Source organism: Sturnus vulgaris, chromosome 6, assembly GCF_052056855.1.
Source record: "Sturnus vulgaris isolate bStuVul1 chromosome 6, bStuVul1.hap1, whole genome shotgun sequence".
Taxonomy (NCBI): domain Eukaryota; kingdom Metazoa; phylum Chordata; class Aves; order Passeriformes; family Sturnidae; genus Sturnus; species Sturnus vulgaris.
The window spans coordinates 24193375-24217102 of NC_142248.1; the positions used below are offsets into that span (position 1 = coordinate 24193375).

Genomic DNA, 23728 nt, shown 5'->3' on the forward strand with positions numbered 1-23728 from the left:
GTAATTAGTCTTATAATATGTACTCTGAAATTTCAAATGACAAATTCTTAAACAGTGACTCCAAGATCCAGCAATGTATGATGTCTATTGGTAAATATTTTGTATGCATTGCAAACTTCATTCTTGTGCTATACTAAAGACAGACATGATAAAAATAGAGGACAATCTATAACAATGAACTGAACCAAATATTTGATTTCTCTGCCATTTTTTTATTCACACTATGGAGTTCCCCCCTCCTCACAACACATCTGGAACACTGTCCAGCACTACAATGTTTCCAAAGCTTATTTTTGTAATAGGATCCAGAGAAGAGGTGAGCTCTTTAAAATTCCTCACCAGTCAGAGTTAGAAAGACCTGTTCTGAATCTCTGACATCTACAGAAAACAATTCAGAAAGGGGTATAATCTTGGGCTGATTTACTAAAAATCTTAACACTGCTGTCAGAATCTCAGTATGTGGCTATTGGCAGTGACAGTATGCAAGTGTCCTTACACACACTGCAAGTCACTGCCCAGCTGTACAGCAGCTGGCTCCAACTAAGCCCAGAACAGGTCAAGGGTGATGTGAATCCTTAAAGTACTGCCGGCTTGTTGTGTTTATCTTTGATGGCCAAAGAGTGCAAATGCCAAAAAAAGAAAACAAATGCTTTCCCTAGCCTTGGATTTCCTAAATGATTTAATGTCTTTGTATCCTATGAGAAGCAGTTCAGAATGTGACACTTGTATCTGTAGACTGGCCACTGGATACTTCAATGCATGTAACAGAGAAAGGAGAAGCTATTAACCAGGCAGATGTCAGTAGCCTACCTTGACAAAGGCTTGCTTGGAATTATCCTCAAAGACATCTGCAAACCCAGCAGCCTCAATGGCTTCTCAAATAACATTCTACTGATAGTTACATGACTTCTAATTTACTGAGCCAAAGACTTGGGATTTAACTGATTTCCAGTTTTTTACATGCCAAAGAAATTGTTCCATTCTAAAGGTGTCTAGCAACATCATGCTAGAGAAGAAAAGACCAAAGGAACCATTACAGTGATTCAGCTGTGGAATGCACTAGACTGTCCCACAGCTAACAGTATTACATAAGATAGAATAATTTCTTTAGGAAGATTTATATTGATTATACTTTTATTCTTAGTATTCTCCAAGCAGATAAAAGTAAAAATATGCACTGTACAAAAGCACACTATACACTCTTCTACAGGAATCTAATGGTACAAATAAAGAGCCACACAAGCCCACAAACCTTGTTACCATTATATGCCAAAGTAGGTACTTCTCACTGTACTTTGAATCTGTACTCTTTGAAGTGATGTCATAAAATTCTGATAGTCTTGCCATTTGAAAGTTGACCCTCTTTTGACATTGTACTTGGAATATAAACATGGTCTATGGGTACAGAATTAAACAGCCTGATAATTAGTGAAAATATATAGAGTTCAGTGAAAAAAATAGAGGTACTGGTCAGCTATAAAAGCAGGAACTTCAGCCAGTTCTGCTCAGAACACTTGGTTACTGCTCTTGATGAGTAGCATGGCTGTGCCACAAGATGAGGCTAGTCTCATCCTCTTGGGCTTTCCACTTCACTACTCTTTCTCTACACCCTCTTTTCCCTCTACCTATGTTCCCTCCAGCCCATGCATTTTCAATTCAATTTTCATTTTTAAGTACTAATTCGCCTACTTTTTGAAAAGTCAGCAAGGCTGTTTTCTGTTCACAGAATAACTCTGGTAGCAAGAGAGGAAAAAAACACCTAAAAATTACATTTCTTGTTGCATGTAATGGTCCTAAAAACTCACCAGCAACCACCTTCTTGCTGTGACCTCAGAAACTCTGCAGTCTTTGCTGCATAGAAGCTTTACCAGGGGACAAATGGGTTCTCATCCCATCTAGCCCACAGCCCCATATTTAGAGAACAGGCTGTGGCTAATTTGGGGCTGAACCCTCTCAAACAGATCTCCAAAAGGCATTAGCCACACAACCAGTCCTCGTGACTTCATCTGGACTACTCATGCCTGTTTCTCACCAGAAGCACAGTATTTTCACTGTTTGGCTTTAAAAATAACATAAGTAGGAAATAAATAGGTTGCCACCAGCATTTCCTCAGACACATAGATCCAGCTGATCTCTGGTAATGAGTTTGTGTTTTGCATCTTGAATAATGAATCCTGGTCTTGTGTTACTCTACTTACTAGTGGGGCTAGACACCTACATTTATTATGGATGTAGGTGGTTTGATTTAATTGCAATGGAAAATTTAAGCCTAGCTTACATATAAAACTTCACATTTCAGAAATTCCCCCATGGGCATTTAAAATCCTTGGATTTAAAGCTCAGAAAATCAAAATATTCTTAATGCCAGGTAAGCACAGTTAGTACCGCTGATACAAAGTACCTTAGAGTTCTATGATGTTCTTCAACCTCAAAAAAAAAATCAGATCAATTTGTTTTACACTGGTAGATGACTATATAAAATACATACACCTATGAAAACAAGGATATGGCACACATACATATTCACAAACAGTTCAGGAATGTTCATGCTGTTTTGTTTTGGACTCAATTTTATTCAAAGACATATATATATAATAAAGCACTCAGAAATCTTTTTTTAAATCAACATTTTTCACAATGTAAGTTTTCACATGACCACTGAACTTCTATTTCAACATAGTCATTCAGATTACTGTAGATTGTAATAACACTGAATAATACTCAAATAGTCTCACTGAAATCAGCCGGGGCAGACTGACAAACAATTGCTTCTAGATGAGAGCTACTCATATAAATAGTCCCAGAAAACTCAGCTGGACTAAGCAAGTCAACAATTTTGACAGCCTGGATCTATATAAACAACTACCAATATACTAACCTTAATTTAAGAGGAGCTCTACTCTTATCATGCCTTTGCCTATTGTAAGTTTGATGTGGTAATTGTTTTTTCTTAAATCAACATCCCAAGACTATCTACAGCTGAAGACAGCTGTGAATTCCATCTTATTTTAAAAAAAAAAAAAGTGAATGTTTTATTTTACCTTTTGGGCAAAGAGAGCTTATAATTCCTACTTCCTTTAGTAATTTTTTCCTCTTTCATTATTCTATTTAAAGTACTTTAAGTAATTGACTGCAAAAGGAATTAGAAAATATTTTCCCCATTATAATACTAGAATACCTGAATGTAATCCAGTGTAGCCTTAATAGATATGAATTGTCACAGATTGCTGTCTTCTAAATAACGTTTTTAAACATCTTGCTCTTTATATTTTAACATCTAGATTTCTGAGGTCCAGTTACAAGTGTTTACCATAGAAAACTCGGTCAAGCTGGTGTTTGACCTTTGACAGGAAGCTGCCCTCACTCCAGCTAGTCCCAACAAACTAGGCCCAAGACAATAAGCTGCTTTATAGCTATTAGCTAGGCCAGTGTGTTTCTCCAGGAAGACCTCAAGCTGAAAAGCCAACACGCTTGACAACCACAGCCAAGGTACCAAGGGCCCAAGCACTAGACATTGGAAAACAAATGGAAAAGCACACATGGCTACATCTGGAATCCTAATGGGCCACCAATGGTTCCCAGCTAAAGGAAGAATTACCAATGTTATTTTATCATCCCTTGTGCTAACTTAGCTGTTTATGTACAGCAATAAATGATTTTTTAAAAACATATTTGGGTCATTATGTCATATACCACCAGCAAGTACGATTGTTTTATTGTGCTTGGAGTCAAAATACACTGCTATACCCAGATGTGAGGGAAGTTCAAAACCTCTAGTCCTTCTGTATTCATTCCTGTTGTACAAATGGATTAAGTTTTTAAAAGGGAAACTGAGAATTTTTATGGTCTGTACTCCCATCTCACTAGTAAAATTCGCACTGATATTTTCCTATAGAAGTTTGCCTTGCCAATGATAACATTAAATATTACCTTAGTAAGCAACCCAAAATTTCAACCAACAGGAAATGCCACACATTTCATTGTCAAAACATCCCCATTCTCTTCTTCCAAAGCCACAAGAAGTTATATAAAAGAAATAATTTTGATTTTTTTTTTTACCTGAGCCTCTATTGAAATTCAAGGCAAGTTATCATCGGGCTGAGGAATGAAGCTAAAATGCATAAATATTTATTAACAGACTTAATAAAGGAGGACTCTGCAGTTATGGCCCTGAATTTATATGTGCAAACCCAGGCTTTTCCAAAATCTACAATCAGAATATTGTGTTTCCAAGTAATGAAACACAGGATTTGTGTAAAGACTTTTGCACAGTATTTCTAACCCTAGCACTGTGGCATTTAAACTTTGAGATCAAAGCAGAAAAAAAAGTCAGATCCTCCAGCATTTGCTGCTTGAGAAAGGTAGTAAAGTAAGCAAACAGCAAAAAGTGTACTATTTTTACAAGACATTATAATAAATTAAATGAAGGAATGAAGGGTTCAACATGTTTTGGCAATACTATCCTAAAACTGACCGTATCCCAACAGTTTACATTAACATTTATCAGCAAAATATTTCTCAACTTTCTGTTCTGCAAGACATTGACAGAATTTTAAAAGAGGTGCCATTTAGGAAGTGACAACTGAATGCAATAATAATTTTGGTGAATGTAATTTGGTAAATTGTAATTTCAGTCAAAATGAATAAACAATTCAAATAAATCAGTTTTTTTTCCACTTCCCTTTGAATTCCCTTTTTTTCCTACTTCATGATAGTCCTGTTGCACTTCCCCTCCATTTTTTACCACCTTTTTTTTTTTTTTTTTCTTGGCAGGGGGTTGTTTTCTCACAGAAGAAACAGAAAACTGAATAGAAATACACCTAAAATCTACAACTAAATCCACAATCGAGTACAGTTGCCCGCGATCTACATTTTTTGGTATCATTTAACATCAAGGTGCAGCTGAACGGAGCTGTAGTTTCTTTAATCTTATTAGGAAGGTTGCTAAGAGGGTACACACACTTACCACACAGGTTAAGGTGCAGCTGTGCCAACCCCTCCACAGCGAGAGCAGGGCAAACCCTGTGAGGAAGACTGCTGACAGCCAAATGATCCAAATTACACAGATCACACTGTGATCAACACATGCACATGCCAGACATGCAGTGCTTATGATGATGATGCACTGACTAACATTCTCAAATACGTTATATATTGAATCTAGATGATGAACTGGTCAATAATCTATAGATGACTTCATTAAATTAGCTGGGAAAAGACAGCTCAGAAGATTTTAGGGATTCTTCTATCACATGACTGAAATTACTTCAATACAGAATGACTAAAGAAAGAGCAAATAGGAAATCTATTTGCAGCAACATCAATAATAAAAGTTGCTTCTTTTCAAAATAGTTTTGATGGCATTGTTTTTCTTTTAATATGACACTACTGGTAACCCTTATTTGCCATGAAAACACAGACATGAATTTGATACCCTATAATAGTGTTTTTAAAGCTGACAGCAGAGTGCAGATTGTGAAATCTCCTTGCTTCTGCTGGTTAAAAGCATGATTAAGTAAACAGCTAAGTGTTTCCCCTGATTTCCAGGAACAGCAGAAATACATTAAGTCTAAAGGAAAAAAATACATCCCAGCAACCGATCTCTAGAAAGTTGCTTCAGAAGTTTCTGTTCTGTTTCCAAAAGCTACACTAAAAAGGGAAACAAAACACTTAAAAATTCCATTCTTGCACTGCTATAAAGTGACATATCTCTGTATGATATAGTGTGCTGTCTTTATGTTTATCTTTAGGATGACAATATATATGTATATATATGTGTCTATATTTTATATATTTATATATGTTAGCGCATATATATATAACATACCTAACAATTTAAAATTATTCAGAACACCTTTTCTGTGCTGCCTTTCCAGATGTTTTTTTACTTAATGAAAGAAACAGAGCAAGGATTAGAGAACTCTTTCAGAGAAACACAGAACACATTGACAAATACTGAAAAGATAAATATGTGTTTTCATACTCACGGAATGAAATATAAGATACCTGACATATGCCAATTACTCCCTCATGTTACCATGAGGAAAACTTGATCCTTGACAAAAATAGATTTAAAATATATTTAAATCCCACGTGACCTTATATCAGCAGAAGTGAAAGGAAAGAAAAACAAAAAAAGATCCTCATTTTGTGCTTCCTCTGCATATTAGTCCATATCATTTTTTTCTCCCCTTTTTCCAATCCCTCCCTCCATATTTGCTTCCTCTTCCTTCTAAGGGAAGAGATATTAAATGATTCATTAATCACAGTGTTTTTGTCGCATTCACCTGTGCAAGACTATTCATCTTAAGCAAAATTTGTTACATTGAAACAAGTTTTGAATAACACAGAAGGTTTATACAACTATATCACAAACAATTAAAAAATTTGATTTACAAAATTCTTATTGTGAGTTTTGTCTTTTCACAACAGCGTTTATATTTTCATATATGGAAACTAATTCTAAAAGCATAATTTAAATATCCTTTTCAGAAAACACTGCTGGTGTTTATTGGCAGTCTCCATTATGAATTTTAGACCTATTTAGCAGCAATGATGAGTAATTTCTACAGTTTCTCACTGTACTCTCACAAATCAATTAGAACACGTCAGCTTTTAATTTTATTGGTCTTTTTTTCACAATAACTACATTTACTTGTGGAAAAAAATGTGTTTTCCCTCTAGTGACTATTTGGCAAATATGTGTTGAGCATTTCTACCATTAATTAAAGTGGCTAATTTTTGTTTACTTCTCTATGTCCCAGTATCTGCAACAATTTAAAAAAGAATGTACTCAGCTGGCAAGGGGCCTGCTTAACAGCTTTATACAGGACACCAAGGTATTTTGCTCATTTTGGATGCACCACAAATATGGTGACCTCTTCAAAGGCTCTCTTTGAAGAGGTGGGGTCAACAGTTTTGAGAAGGTAATTATTTAAAAATATACTCCCTATTAGACAATAAGAAATACTGTAAACCAGTGCATAAGTACACTTTTTAAAACAAAGAGATGTTTGCAAATGGTTATTAAATACTTCCACATGTGATCATATTTTCACAATAATGTTGACTACCAAACGTTATACTGCACATTAATTTTTATTGTTGAAGAAGATAATGGAGCCAATACTGTAGACTGTAAAGCACAGCCTGTTGCAGCTTATTTCCTGGCCAGCTCTTCATACCACAGATGTCAGGCAGCTATCCCAAACCATTCCACATATTTACTGGTGCTCTAATTTTTCCATATTAGAAGTCTTGTGTTTATCTGCTCTCCTCAGTAGCATTAACCAAGCAGTTCATAAAATCTGTTCTTAAATGCAGTTGCAAATATCAAACTGCTTTGTGAAGCCACTTGTTTCATGACCCCCTTAAGACCACAATCTGCCATTAACAGACACTAAATGGCCTGTGACTTAGGCAGAGAAAGTTGTTCAAAAGCCAACTAACATCTTGTTTCAGAGGGTACTTTTGAAACAAATGTCTACAGTCAGATTTAAATACAGGCCTATCATCAACAAGGTAGAGCCATCAGACCTTAAATACAAGTACTGCCAATACAGTGTCCTGCTAAAATTAAATTTTAGTCTTTCACAGGCTGAATAGTCAAAAACTCTTTAGGCAAAATTAATACTGGAGACCAATATAATTTCAACACAAAGTAACCACAGGCCAGACAATCCAGCAAAGGTATATGCAACTGAAGACCTCAAGTTCACAGCAGACCAACACTATTCCTGTTAACATCAGCAGGCACGTGGGCTAAATTTGCACATGTGAACTTAAATTCGCTGTCTTCCAACAGAATTTTGTAAGTTAAATCATCCAGGTCTAAAGTTGAGTTTCTTAGGACAGCCCCAGACTGTGTATCTTACTGAAGGCAAAAGTGTCCAAAATATGAAGGTTTGTAGAGTGCTAAATTTTGCCAGGGGTACAGCTGACTGTTGCCCAAGGTTTTTGTAACATAGACCATTGTATTTTTTAAAGGCAGAGAATAATTCATTGGCTAGGAGAAAGGCAGGAAATTTTTCTTTGGCAGGTTTATTTCTTGTTTTGTTTTGTTTTGTTTCTTCTTCTTTTTTTTTCTTTTTTTTCAGTTTTAAATTAGCAGATGTTTGAAGCTGTTCCAAGGTTTGGCATGTGGAAGAAATCCCAGTGGAGATAGATTAGTGGCAGAAAGCAGGTGAGGTGGTCAAAGGTGGATGTAAATACAATTTATCAGATGAATCTGCAGTTTGTCATATTGGTATCACCATTGCACATGTGGCATGTATAAAAGCTTTGGCAACTGAGAATGAACATTGTTTCTCTAGCCAGTGTAGTTAGAGAGAAAATGCATACCAACAAAGGGATGTGGTACAAATAAATGGTCCAAGAAATCCTAGATTTTACAAAAATTCTACAGCATGCGTAGAAAAGATATAGGCAAGAATTCTACTAAGTAAACCCCCAAAACCACAAACCACAAAAAAATCCCCAAATGAACACAGACACATGCACACCTTACCCCTCATCCTCCCTTTCCTCCTTTATCCCCCCACCCACAAAAAAAAGTCCCTCAATAACTGGCAAACTAAGCTAGGCAAATGTCAGCTCTCAGACTAAGCATGAGTCATAATATGACCCATTTGTCTGGTCAAATAGTTCAGATATGATTCTATGACTCCTCCCAGGTTCTCAGTTCTTACATTAGTTTTATAAGGTAAAGCTTTCTACCACTTCTGATTGGAAAAAAAAAATCCTACTCTGCTGAAAAATTTGTCATTTTCTCAGTTATACTCTCCTTTGTGAACCCCAATACTACAGCAAAAAATTATCTTCATGCAAAAAGTAATCTCATATCTTTAGTACAAAATACTGCATGTCTACTCAGCAAACAACCAGAAATTTATTTTTTTTTTTTGCTTCACAAGATTACCAGAACAATTTCAATGGAATAGCCTGTATCTTTAATAAGCTGAATGTCCCCAGACAAGAAGCTGGAAAGTTGAATAAAATCAGGGGACTCAATGCTTGGTAAAGAGGTGGGCCCCCTGAAACTCCCCCCCTCTCATTCTAGCCCAATTCAGCAGAAGACTCTGGTTGAAGTCCAGCTAATATGAACAGCTGGGAAGTACCAGAAGCTCATTCTCAACCAAGTGTTCTTTGGGCTTGGAATCAGTTACCCCCAGTTGCCAGAAGTGTCTCACATTTAATGACTGATTTTCACCTGCTTGTAGATTATTTTTTGACACTTCAAATTTTAATGGAGGAAAGCTGGAATTTAAAGTTTTCTATTATAGTAAAGCCAGGTTTTCTTAAGTAGCATTATAAACTGATTTGGTTAATTGCAGGATGTTCATAATAGTTTTGCTAGACTGCATATAGTGTCCAATAGCTTTAGCAGATGAAGAAAAGTTAGTAGACAAAAATATTAAAGGCAAGAGTTTTTTCACACCACAAGCAGTGGTGGTAGCAGTTATTGCCACCAGGGCCAGGATTTAAAGTAGATACCATACTTGACAGGGTGTTCCTGGCTCCATTTTATTATGGAGCTGCACATTCATTAATTTGAAAAAAACCCCTAATTTCAAGAATAGCGATGTTTAATTGTTGTGAGGAAACTGAAGTCTGGAGTTGAGTATGCAAAATCATCGAGATGCAGGTGGAAAGAAAAATGTATATATACATGGAAGCATTGAAATTGTTACTGTGCTGCAGAGCTTCCTATCTTGGGGACTGTGAGAGACTGAAATGTTCCTGGTTAATGGCTCAAACAATTGGCCACGTGCAAAAGCAGTGGGTGGTTTGCTGATGTGCAGGGTAACAGCCCAGGTGCAAAAGGTGGGAGCACCAGAGGATGGTAACAGCAAATAACCTTTGTTTAGCAGAAAACTGAGATTTGAACCAGGTAAGGGAAGAGACCAATAAGAAGAAGATCCTGTGAGGGAGGACAGCGCATTTTTATCATACCAATGTCCTCCACAGAAGTACTGGGACATTCACAAGTAGGCCTGAAGGTGTTCATACCTTCTGAAGGGTCATAACTGCCTCAACTACTCAAGGAAGCTGTCATGTCTTAAAAGGTGTCATAAACCACCACAGACCCATGAAGCACTCCCAGACTCATTTCTGGGGCCTTCCACCAGAGGACTGCCCATGATCCACTGTCACAACAGATTATTAGTGTGTTGCTTCAGACAAGGTAATACCCCCACAGGAGCTACCGGCGTGTTTGCACCTATCCAAAGCATATATTAATCCATTGAACTTTGTGTTTTGTGGGCTTCCCCTACCCCTGATGGATCCAGTCTGTGAGTATCACCCAATGGACATCAAAATTGCACCTATTCAGTCTTGTTGCTGAATCCACTAGTGGAAATATCTTTCTAATCCATTTTCTTTCTCTCTTTCTTTTCCTAACTTCTTCTCAAAATGTACTGTGAACCAGACTGAAAAATTTCGGTCAGTGCTTATTTCCTAAGTGCCTTGTTGTATCTGAATACGTCAAAGTTGGCTAAGTTTAAGTTTCCTAAGTGCCTTACTTTGTCTAGATGGGTTAAAGCTTGTTAAGTTAAAGTTTGGGAAGTGCTTTATTTTGTCTGGATATTGTTTCAAAATTTACTAAGTACCTTATTATACCTTAATGTTCTGAAGTTTGCAAGTAAAAGTTTGTTATTGAACTTCCTAAGAGTTTTGTTGTTTCTTCCACTCACCACTCAGCATGAACCAAACAACCTTCCCCTAAACCTGCCAAGCAGATTGGGCAAACTCAGGGACCATTTTATTGTGTGCTGGTTTGAGGTTTTTAACACAGATGATCCACCCAGATGTCAGTGTGCACTCCTGGGTTCTCTGTAATTTTTCATTCATGGCTTAAGATTATGTATTTACCCTTCTACTCAATTCCAGTGAGATCCCACATCAGATCCTGTGTTCACTTTTGGGCTCCTCCCTATAGGACATCTGGAGCACGTCCGGAGGAAGGCAATGAAGCTGGTGAAGGGTCTGGAGCACGAGTCTTATGAGGAATGGCTGAGGGAGCTGGGGTTGTACATCTTGGAGAAAAGGAGGCTCAGGGGAGACCTTATCACTCTCCAAGCTACCTGAAAGGAGGGTGTAGCTGGGGGTAGGGAGGATGGTCTCTTCTACCAAGTAAAAAGCATACAGAAAAGAAGAAATAGCCTCAAGTTGCACAAAGAGAGATTTAGATTCAATACGAGGAATTTTTTTTTTTCACTGAAAGGGTGATCAAGGGTGGAGCAGGCTGCCCAGGAAAGCAGTTGTCAGCACCCACGGACGTGTTCAAAAAGCACATTCTCTTCAATAAACAAACAAAAGGCCCTGTTAACAGTCCAGCTGTGAATTATGTCCATTTCTTTCACTGATCACTGGAATGTATCCAAATTTAATTATCTCTGCCTTTTTGAGTAAAATGTAACCCTCAGAGTTCAAAACAAACTTATTTTTATTTTTGACACATCTTCCTCCTCACACATCCATCACTTTGCTTGTCCTGTTATCCATTAAGACTTGAAATTCTTAAAAATTTCCACTTTCCATTTTCCTTAAATAATATTCTCCTAGCAGCCTAAACAGTGTGTGCCAAAACAGCACATTGTTACTATGTTACTACAACAAACAAAATCCCTTTCTATCACATCAAAAAAGTTTGTAAACTTATGGCAAGACAGGACACACCAAAATACTATTGAAGAACATAATATATGTCCCGAATAAATAAAGGAAATGTTAGATGAAAAAAAATACAGGTAGCAGTGATGTTCAGTAAGCCAGGAGCAGTAATTCACCTTTGCCTGTTAAGAGTCAAAGAAAGAACATGGATAGTTACTACACATTCTTTATCAATTTACCCTATCATTTAGTGAGGAGCAGTTTTTGGTAATGAAAAGCTCATCACAGTGTCTAGATGCAGTTCATAATACTTCTAGTAGAGCCCTCTGCATTTCAAAAGTCATAGCAGAGCCTTCTGTAAGGGAAGCTTTTCAGAGATGTGCTTCAAGGCAAGAGCTGAAAATAATGATACATGGAAGGGTAATGCCAGAACAGTCCAGAATGACAGGTAAACGCTTTCAGGAAAAGTGGTGAGCAGCAGGTCTAGTTGCAGAGAAAAATGAATGTATTACATTGTTTTAAGTTGTGGCCTGCTGAAGGAGGTGGTGCAGTGGGAAGAGATATTGCATCAAAAAGAAATTCTGTACGAACCTGTATGAATTATACGTCACTGCTTTGCTTATTACGTCTTCTGTGCAAACATTAATATATGTGATAAATACATGACACTGTAGACATCTACTATAGTGTACTAAAAAAAGTAACATTTTCTATTGTGCCCTGCTTCTGCAAGTAAAGAATACAGAATCTGGGCTGATTACAGTCAACCCTGCAGTTTAAGAATCCTATCTCCTGAATACAGAAACAATGACCCAAACACTTTAATTAAACGAGCTATTGTGCAATAACTATATAACTATATCTATACTACATCCTGTAAAATCATTGATAACCATGGATTCACATTTATTTTAGCAGATTAAAGGTGAGAAATGGACTCTTGAGCGAGTTAGAAAAACATGTGCTTCACATATAAGTGAATTCTGAGCTTCTTTTCTGAAAACACAAGAAAATAATGCAATGAACTAATTCAAGCAAGAAGAGGCAAAGAATACTAATAGAATTTATTCATTAAAAAATTACAACAAAACGCTTTTAGAACTTTTCCACTTTCAAAAATTAATTTTAAATACAATGATGGAGATTTTCCTAGTAGTATGTGGTTTTCATAAATATTTTGAACACTCTTCCTCTCAAACTTTTTTAATCATTATGGCTATAAAGCAAAAATTTAGTTTCTCAGAAGGCCAAATTAAAACCTTTTGATGGCTGAAAGTTGGCATACGTGATACTAGCTGTTCTTCATTCAAGTCCTCAGCCAGCTTGGGAACTTGCACTATTTTCATTATTACAGTAGAAAATCCAAGGAAAGAAAAAGTCACAACCCCACCTGACCCCCCGCCCCCCCCCCCCGCAAAATGCCCAATCAAACCACTACCACCAACAAAACAAATTCACAGTTCCTAGTGCCAAACAGTCTACAGACACAAGGAAAAGATGGAACAAAGAAATTTACAAATTTACAATTTACAAATTTACAATTTACAAATATGCTAAATGAGAGTGACTTCCCACAGTTTGCCCTGCCTGAAATGTCCGTAAGGCTGCTTTACCACAGAGGTCAACAGAAATAGAAATAGGTCAATAATGGAGTGCAGGAGATGCTTTGACTGAAAAGTTCTGCTGCTGCATGCACGTTGGTGAATAGCTGGCTTCAGAGTATGTAACTGAATTAACAAATATTAGAGGAAGTAAAATGCAGTTTGCACACAGAACACAATTGCCCTGAGATGCAGATTTCAGACATATACAAGTTCTAAGAATACTGATGGGACAGTTACATGAATGGAAAGAAAATAAAATACAAATTTTCTCTTTCTTGATGTTCCCTGCACTGCATTCTCACTGATGCAGCAATACACAGCCTCATGCATGAAGCAATACTGATAGCAGTCAATAGTCACTCATCTGTGAGCTGTTTAATGAGCCAGGACTGCATAAACTCCGAATTGACTTAGGTATGAGATAGCTTTGGTCCAGTTAGAGCCTTAACCCAGTCAAGATGCACCACTGCAGACCTCTGTCTCACCTTCAGGCCAAGTGGCTTTACTTCCACTGTCATGGTCACCAAAATTTTCTTCCATTACTCCGCTGAGCTGTCAGGGTATATTCTTATGGCTTCATTTACCTGTTTTCTGTGATAAAAATGTAGTACTGCCTTAAAAAAACCAAAAACAAACAAACAACAACCAAAAAAAAAAAAAAAAAACAAAACCAAAAACCAAACAAAACGGGAATTTTAAAAAGCAATACATAGAGGAAACTTTATTCAAACTGTGGGTTCGTGTAAGGAAGTTCCTCTGAGCTAACACAGATGTCTGTGAATCAACTGAGCAGACTCACTTTGCAGTCAGAGAAAAAAGCACTGTATTGCATGGTTTGACTTACCCTAAGAAAGGCTGCTAAAGCAGGTCAGATGACAAGAATCTTACTGAGCCATGATTACACCTAGGGGCTATTGAGAGAGTCCAGAACAAATATGGCCATCTAAAATAAACTGAGAGGCTTGTGTGCTGTATATACTATTTGTACCTGTATATATGATCTTGGAATACCACATGGATGCTTCCTCCTCTGTCATCTAGGAATGCAAAGGAATTGACATGCAAAGGTTAAAACCGTTTCATTTAATTCAGTATCTTCAAATATCAGATCCAAAAATCTGTAAGGGAATGTGATTACAGTTTCTGACACTGTAGTCTAATCAAGCAGACAAATAAAGATGTTCAAGTCAATGTATTTCTCACATAATCAATCACTCAAATCCAGTACTCGCCGCAATTTCTGTACCTGCCTGCTCACCACAAGACTTGCACTGGAATTGTAAAAATGATCTAAAATTTCTTCTTCTTCCCCTCTCAGGCTCAGGAACTTAGAATTGTAAAATGGGAATTCACTTGGTGTGATGTGTGATAATATAGGGTGACAAATATCAAGACTGCTTAATTTGTCATTCTCAACATCCAGTCATCTCAGGACTCACGAACTGAGTAATGATATTACTATTGTCATTGACAATGACAATACTGTAGACTTTTTTTTAAATTAAGACTGGCACTAATTGCATGTAATTCAATTAAGTCTCCCTTTAATCCCCATGTCATTTTGATACACATATCCCCAAACATGAGATTGCTACTTGGAAACACTTTCTATTATCTACCTGGCAAATCTTCCTCAAGTCTGCTGTTCAGTGGTCTCCTCTTAATAGAATCACATAAAAGATTTAATGCACAATATCTTCAATGAGTGCCTTTACAATCACAAATATAGATTGATTTACCTGCTTATTAAAGCCTATGAACATTTACTGTAAGTAAACAATGAGCCAGACACCCAAAACAACTTTTTCACTGACTTAGTTAAATGTTTTAGAAAAATTTTTTGATTTAAAACTACTTTTTACAGCAACAAAAGAAAATAATATTCTTTTGAAGAACTTGCAAAAGATTACTCTAATTTTTGCATCTGTAAACAGGCAATATTTAATCTGTTTAAAATTAAACTCTGAAGATCAATCAGATAGGCTTTTGAAGGGCTCAGACACAGCAAGTAGTTTAGCGTTGTATTTGCAAGAGATACAGCCAGTGGTTTAGCCACACAGATATCATTTAGTCCATAACTTAAACAAGCGCTGATAAAATTTTTTTATGAAAAGATGCTATCAGCAAAACAAACACAGTATTTCGTACTACTTCAAAGCTTATTTATAATGTGTTTAGAAATATTCAGTGGAAACAGGAAAATAATGTCTCGATTTTCTAAACTTTACAACATCTGCTTTTACTTACTTGAAGCATTGTAAAGTTCTCCAGATTTCAAATGGGTAGCTTTTCTTTTGTCTGGTCTCAAATTTGAAAGTGGTCACATTATTTTTTTACCTCACACAATTTTCCATTTTTCACGTAAGAAAATTCAGTCATATGAACATCTCTGCAGCCTTCTAACAGTGGCAAATAACAGTTAGAATAACTTAACATTTTGAACACGCACATTAGAAACCTGATAGAAATTACCCTTCCTTAAAAAGTCTTCTTTCTAAAGATTTAATTTCTACATCAAGAATTCTAAAGAATTCCTACATCTTTCTTTCCCAATATACATGTGTAACTAACTCTTTTTAACTAGGTATTATGCTGTTTATTTACACTACCGTCTCCCAGCCAGGAATAAACTGCAGAAAGCAATATTTTCAATATATGCAGTTCTTTTCAATGTCTTGGCTTGTAGGAGTGACTAGAACCTTCAACAAGAAAAGGGCGTCTCCCCTGTGAATTCTTTCTTATAGATAGGAAAAGTGTTCATCTAGCCAATAAGATGTGACAAATGCATCTTAATCACTTTTAATGGCTTACCTGTCTGAAGATGCATTATTATATACAGCTTTATTTCTTCTCCTTCACTATGTATAATTAAAGCTGTTGGGGATTTAGTGGGAAGTGATATCCAAAGCCTTTAAGCATGCTATCATATACTATTTGATTAATACACAGCAATGTCATAAATAACTTCCTCTACCTGCTGAGAGGTAGACAAGCTACCCCTGCTCATGAGTTACTTTTTGGCTGCACCTAGCTTAACAAGTTGGGTGCCTAATGCAGAGCATTTTATGTGACTGTGTACCTTGGCCTCCTGATCAGCAGGATCAGGCTGATCAAATATTGTATGGTCTGGCTCCCATCTGGCCTCATAGTCAGGTTTCCCTCTCATCAATCAGTAGCACCTGGAGGGACAGGAGAAAGGTGCTGGTGGAAATCTGGAAATCTGGGTCTCAGCCCACTGTTGAGATACATGGGTGCAGGGTGAGGTAGAAGGCTTAGTTTGTTGCTTGAATTTTGCTGCAACATGAGATAAGGTCAGCCTTGGACATGTCTAGGCCCTCGAGGTTGGAAATACTTCCAGGTCTACTAGCTTAAACATACCTTCTGTGTGCCTGATATGCAAAGCCAGTGAAGAGAGAAAGATTTCCTGCAGAGTCCTTGTAAAAAAAAAACCCAACAAAAGCATTTTTGCTCTGACTGTAAACAGCTAAACAGCACTGATGCTCCTTTTCTCTTTCCATGATGACAGAGACTCAGTTTTAATTATAATTTTCCTCTTAAAATCATTAATTTTCATACCTACATCTGAAACAGCCATGAGTTTGCCAGTGGCAGCATGGTATATGCAGAAATATAGACTGTAGCATATTTCCTTACAGTGGAGGTGGAATTAGACATCTTCAATCTTGTCATCTCAGGCTGAATATCAAATCAAATTTTATATCAAATTCAAATCGGCACCCCAAATTCTCTTTTTTCACTCTTTTTCTCTTTTTTCTTTACACTGAATTCCTTTAATCTCAACCAAATCTATGACATATTTGGACCATATTTAAACGCACTTTTGGCAAAAAATATTTTCTGGCTTTATTTTACAAGTATTTGCTTAATTATTGCCAAACAGTAGCTGATTTAGGAACATTTGCACAAAGTTCTAGGCAGAATTTTCAACATGTATGTACTGTTGGGTAGGTTTAATATTTTTGGTGCATGATTTACCAAATTACCATGGTAGCAATTTTCCCGAATATGAAAAATTTTAAAGGGAAGTCGCTGATATGGGATCACAATGATTTGAGACCTAGACCCCCACAGCAATTCAATTTACAGTCAGATCCTCAGGAAGAATTTTAGAAGGCTCCTGCCATTTGGGTACTCTTACTTTAGTGACTGTCAGGGGAAAATATTACCTCTGTAAAGGAAGATATGGAAAAGGAAATTAAAAACTTAGATTCTCAGTTTCATACTTTCTGCCCAAGACATCCGAACAACACACGCTAGAATCTAGAGTCTGGCATGTTACAGGCTACATAAGAAGATGAAGTCTGTTTCTCTGCATCCTCTTTATGTGATGTTTTAAGATTTTCTGTTTACCTATCCACAGACCTTGGTTCTCTAAGCTGCGGTGCCACAAGGGATTTTTATCTTTATGTAACTAAAAAAAGTCCTTTGCTATCTTTTTCAAGGGTCAAAATACTCAACAAAAACTTCTTAAAGCAGAGAGGAGAGCTCATTAACTGAAATAGGCATTTTAGACATCTTCCACTTCCTATTCCATAGGTGTTGCCAGGAACAGCAGTGATTCTCCACGTTTAACTGACAACACACGGCATACTATTTACCCAAGACAGTACTGACCTTTTAAAACTCACCCCCCCGATAGCATTAATCAGCCTTCTTGTTCCTCAAATAAATTACAGGTGTGGACTTTCACAGGCAGGAATATAACTCTAAAGGCTTAAGGAATGGAGATAACTTGGGGTTTCATGAACATAAATTATCAGGTTCTAAGACTAATGGGCACAGCTCAAAACTGTTATGTTTCTCAATGTGTGACGAGGTTTCTTTGTGCCATTCATTTCTGGGGACATGGCACCTGGAGCTGTCATTAAAGATTCCTAGATCACAACTTCAGCTGCTCACTGCCAAAAGCACGGCTCCATTTTTTTTCACCTGCCCACATGAATCACTCTCTGCACTGGTCCACGCAGAGAACAGTGAGAAAGGTGGGAGCTGAAGAAAATTCTGCATCCAGCAGAACAGTGTAGACAGAAGTAGAAACTAAGAGATGGTGGGTAAAGAGTAAGATGTAGAACACAGTTTAACTCAGCTTTGAAAAAACTTTGACTTCTTTAAAGGGTGGAATGATCAACCATAAGAAACTTTTCTACCAGACAATTTGTACATACCTTTTAAAAACCCCACGGTTTTTGTGATCAACTTTGAAAAATGCTTTATGGCAGAAACAAACCAATTTTTCTATGGCATGGCCCTCCTAAAACTTTCTTTCTCTCCCACCTGTACCCAATGTCCCATTCTAACTGGCTGTACATATTCTAAATGAGACAGAGCAGAAGAGCAGCTTAACTAGCAAGAGAAGACAAAATCGAACTTGCAGTTCTCTGTATTTCTTATCAGACAAGCCTCTGTGGTCAAATAAGCCATGTAAATGTATGTGAACAAACTATCTAGTCTCCATCGTTTGTTTGTTCATTGTGTGTAAAAAAGAGGATGCCTGATGACTACTGTCACCAACTACTTGTGGCTGGTTGAGTTCAAGAATTAATCACCTGATCATCCTTTCAGTGAAAACAAAATTCCCTGGATAGCAACAACTTTTCCATTTTATGTTACTCAAATTCTTTGTTGGTAAAAATCAAAGCTCAGTTTTTACTTAAAACAAGCATGGAATAAGCAACTGATTGTTTTCCACGCTTGCCTTTGATGTTTCTATAAATCTTGCTTCTCTTATACTGATATCACAATCACAGAAACATTAATAATTCACTCTCAGGTCTGTATTTGGGGCTTCTCTCAGACTGAACTCAAAAGCTTAAATCACGAGTAAACATTCTTCTGCCAAATCTGTTGCTCTCTATTCCCTACTCCCTGCTACACAAGGGTAAAAGACAGAATTAATTTTTCAAATTAAATAAACAAAATATTTGGTCACTTAGTTTCTTTTTTTTTCTGGCATTGATATCTTGTGGGTTCTGTATCAAGCCATGAAAAACAAGTAAGAGAGCTGAACTTTTCAAACACTGCCAATGAACTTTTTCCAGTTCAGTGAGGTTAACAGGCCTTTTAATTTACAAATTCATAAGAATAGGATTCTATTTGGTTAATAGATTCTTTATTATACTCGTTGAAGTCTTACTGCCAGAAATAGAAATTAGTTCCTCATGACATAAAGGTCAAGATTAGTTGTAATTAACATTAAGTCCCAGACTTCTGACAGCTACAGCTAATTAGAGCAACTACAATGTACAAGCCAAAGAGCTGTGAGTTTGCAAACCCCTGAACAAATGCTTGGACTTCAGCACGTCATATGGTTCAGAGAATCCATTCATACAAAACCGTGCACAAGTAATATACAGGACTGGGAACAAGTAAATCCATCATTTCATTTTCGGATCAATGCAAATAAATTCACATCTTTCACAACTATCTTGTACTGCAGAAAGGATGGATTCATGTCCTGTTACTCTGTCAATTGTCTGCTTCAAATCTTCAGATCCAAACTATGTAGAATTACACTCGACATTCTTTTTATTCTACATTTACTATGCCTTTTAAGAAATGTGTTACATATGCATCAACTGAAAACAGGAAAATAAGTCAGGAATTTGCAAAAAGAATTGCCTTTTCTTTTTGGGTGCCAAGCACAAGATCTGCAATACCTTATTAAAACATCAAGGCAGTAAACAATGAAAACGTAAAAAAGTAGGAAGTTTTTCCATCAATTTTTCTTCTTGTGATGTGAACCCAGAGGAAGAATTTAACCTGCTGAACATTCCAATTATTTCCTCACACTCAGAGAAGCATTGCTTAGTGCAGCGAACTGTAGTTCTCCTTTGCACAGCTACTTGTAGAGAAAATGTTTTATTAAAGGAACGTTCAAAGTGACAGGGTCAGTACGCACAACTTCCATTCCTTTTGTATGCTTTTCTAAACATCAAATCAAAACATGGCAATGCAATTAAATACATTGGTAACCATAGTTTTATTATAACTGCCTTATAAATCACGTTATAGCTAATTAATCTAATTAACAGTCCTATGTCCCAGATAGATTACAGGAACAGACCAAATCAATCCAGCCTTGAAGAAACCACTAATATGTCTCAGACACCAATCCTGGATTTATTGAACATTCATTGAATATCGACCTGCTGTGAAAATATTACTATACCTGCTGCTTTTATGGGACTGGATTTTGCTTATTTTTTTTTCCCCTTAAAAAAAATTTAGGAACACAAAAGTCAATGATATTAACCAAAGATATTTTGCTAGCAGCTTAGCATTTCAAAGACAAGTAATTAAGCTGAAACTTGTAAGTGTTTAAGATTCACAGGTTGAAAATTTAGTATTTTTCTGCTATGTATCTTTTTCATCTGTCCAAATTAAAACACTGCTACACAAATAAAAGCACACTAAGTCCCTGAAACTCAGGCTGAAAAGTATCACATTTTCAGAATGTAAATAAAGAGAATGTTGAAGCAGAGCAGAGTTTCTAATGAGTTAATGTAAAAAAACCTCATGCAAAAGCAATCCGCATCAAAGCTAGCAGGCAATACCCTGACAGTCATCCATCAAACCTAAAGTCCCCTTAATAAATGCCAATTATAGGGCAAATATGCACAAACGCGGATAGCATAAGCCATGGGATCATTTCCTTCCAAGAAAATTAGTGACCAACAAAACACCCATGCAGCCTGCCCTACAGCAACACTCACTCCTGACCGGAATACTAACTACTATTATTATTTCACTCCTTTTGACTTTATTTTGTATTTTTGCAAGAATTCAGAGCCACACAGAATTTTGTTTGGGGTTATACAAATTCCTTCGCAATTTGTATAGAAGTCTAACATAACTTTTTAAAAGCCATGACATGCCTATAATGTATACAGAGTCTCTGACTTCCGCCGTAAGCGAGCCTTTTTCCTAACTTAATCATACTCAAATTTCACCCCTTTTAAAGATCCTGATTCAAAAATGTTCACTCATTCTCCACAGTCCACAAATTTATACCATCTCTTCCTGTGGTATTATATGTGCATAAATTAAAAAAGAATGGTCTTGTATAAGGACTGAAAACAGAACATTCCAAGTCCCCCTCCCCCAAATCTAACTTCAATTTATCAAGGAAATGTTTGATACAAAAAACACATTCTTATAAAATTATTTTTTTGTGTATGAATAGGATGTTTTGAATTTGAGCAGAATTACATTACCCAAACCTAAAAAAAACCCTAAAAAAACCTAAAAAAAGCTGAGTTGTACAGCATGCTGGAGTCAAAGAATAATAAAAGCTTCTCCGTTGTTACATTTGTATTGCCTCTGATTCATTTTATCCCCTTTTTCTAACACCTTCTGCATATCACACCTGTCCAATATTTTTGGTCTCCCATAGGAAGATTTTTTTAGATTTATTGTACCTGATATACAGTAAACAGAAGAGTAGTATGTTTTGTCACATGGACTATCAGAGATAACAGCTGAGAGTTAAGATAAAAAAATTATGCTAATGAGACAAAGAAGCTTTGAAAGAAATATTTAATACTAGTATCATGTCAGAGAGAATTATTTTTTCATCTAAAATGACTCACATTGCTATATTCATAGAAACAGACTAGAAAATATTACATTAGTCCTGGTCTGATGTCTTATCTAATTGACCTCTAAAGTGACATCTTCCATCACACAGACTAACCCGTGCTATATTCATTTATTTCCATCTTACCTAAAATTATGATGAATGGTTTGAGCTCTATTCAATTATTGAAAATGTGCAAAGAAACAGAAACAATGAAACTGGCAAAGTGTTCTGCATTCTTAGGAACAATTTAGGCTAATTAGCATCAACTTCTCCCCCATTCATCATACCCCTTTAGAAATATAAACAAACTGTCAGCTCTAACCTAACAAACAGATCACTGAGCTACTTAACACAAATTATTCTTACATGAAAAGCTCCTTCTCAGGCAATATTCTCCTCTAGGGCATCTGGGAAGTTGAGCTATTAAAATTGAAGACATATGTTTCAGTCAAATTTAACTCCCAGATTGTACTGATCGCTGTTGTGACAGTTTTCCATCAGCATGCTGCTGCTGGCAAAGTACTACATATTTTAAACAAAGCAATGCAACAATAGACTTCAACGATGCATGTTCATTGAGTATAATATCAATACCACCCAATTAGCACCCTATACCTAGAAATGGAGCCACTTAAAATTATTGCTTAGGTAGAACTTGAATCTCAGATTTCGTTTGGGGTTTCTTTAAGAATTATATGTTCTGTATGTTCCTGCAGTTTGCAGAAGGCAGCAGCTATGCCACTTTCAGCAATGACAATAGTTTAAATCAAGCTGCAAAGGTGATGCTCTGAAAAGGCCATAGAGGGGAGTGCTGCTGTCACTCCTGGGTTTTAACTCAAACTCCTTCACAGATGCCTCAAACAAAAGGACAGCTCTAAGCTAAAGGAGACCAGGAAGGTTTCCAGAGCTGAATACTTCCTGAACACAGCAAGCCATGTGCAACTTTGGAAGCCAGAATGATAGTGAAATATACTTCCTTTCCTTTCTCCAAAATTCAAAAGAAACTAAATTTGTCCCCAGCTCCATACCTGACTAAAAGGCTTTTGTGCTAAAGCTAAGACTTTTTCATCAGTTCATTAAAATACTCATTATCTGGTAAAAGGAAGAAGTAAACACTGGTCTGGACTTTCTTGTCTCACAGGCATTTGAGATTTTGCACATATATAAGAATGTGCCTTTACCAGTAAGATCTTCAAAACTGGGGAATATCCTCCGCTATTTTTTGTAACAAATATAATTTGAAAATTCCAGAGATATCAGAAATAATTGGTGTTGAGAAATTATTTCCTGAGTTGGTTCTCTTTTCAATCTATAAGAAAACTCCTACTTACTGCCTTGGTTCCCTTTAAACAGCAAAATATACAAGAAGAATTTCATGAATTAAAGAGTCAGAATTTCCTATTCTTTCTCCTTTGCTTTTCTCTCATTTCTCTACTTCTTATTTCATTCTGGCTCTAAATATGTCTTGAAAGAAACATTTGTAGTACATGTCATAGCTTGCCTTCCTCCCTCCTTTCTTGCAAGGTAGGTAATGAAACCATGCAGTATGAGTGTGGTTGCCTGTTTGCACAGAAAGGTGTAGTCTGAATTTAATTTTGTTCCATCCTTAGGTGAGAGGAGGATCATCTAACTTCCTGATTTCTTCACTGCTGGTTGCACATACATTTTCTCCTTGGATACAGAACTTCCAAGGCCTGGAGTATATCATATGGCTGGAGCCAGAAGGTCCTCAAGCACCTCTATGGTGATGCATTTCTTACCAGCAACAGAGATACACTTTCTGAGTGAACACAGTGCAAGCATGTGTGTCTTCCCACTTCTGAAGAAAAGGATCTTGCATTACGACACAAGTCACATCAAAAAGCATTTTAAACATTGGTGTTGACCAGAAAGTCTGATCCTACAAGTGTTA

At 36.6% G+C, this 23728-nt stretch overlaps 1 protein-coding gene across 4 annotated transcripts in view; it reads right to left on the reverse strand.

Annotated features, from left to right (window-relative positions):
* SLC25A21 (solute carrier family 25 member 21) overlaps positions 1–23728 on the reverse strand; it is a 228455-nt gene that overhangs the window by 179086 nt on the left and 25641 nt on the right. Inside the window, exon 1 of one of the 4 annotated variants that reach the window (XM_088167308.1) lies at positions 13703–13787. The exons of the other annotated variants lie outside the window; for them this stretch is intronic. Coding sequence (XP_088023434.1) covers positions 13703–13757 — 55 coding nt within the window. The 5' untranslated portion in view covers positions 13758–13787. Of the gene's footprint in view, positions 1–13702; positions 13788–23728 lie in introns of those variants that run through there. 4 annotated transcript variants of the gene reach the window in all.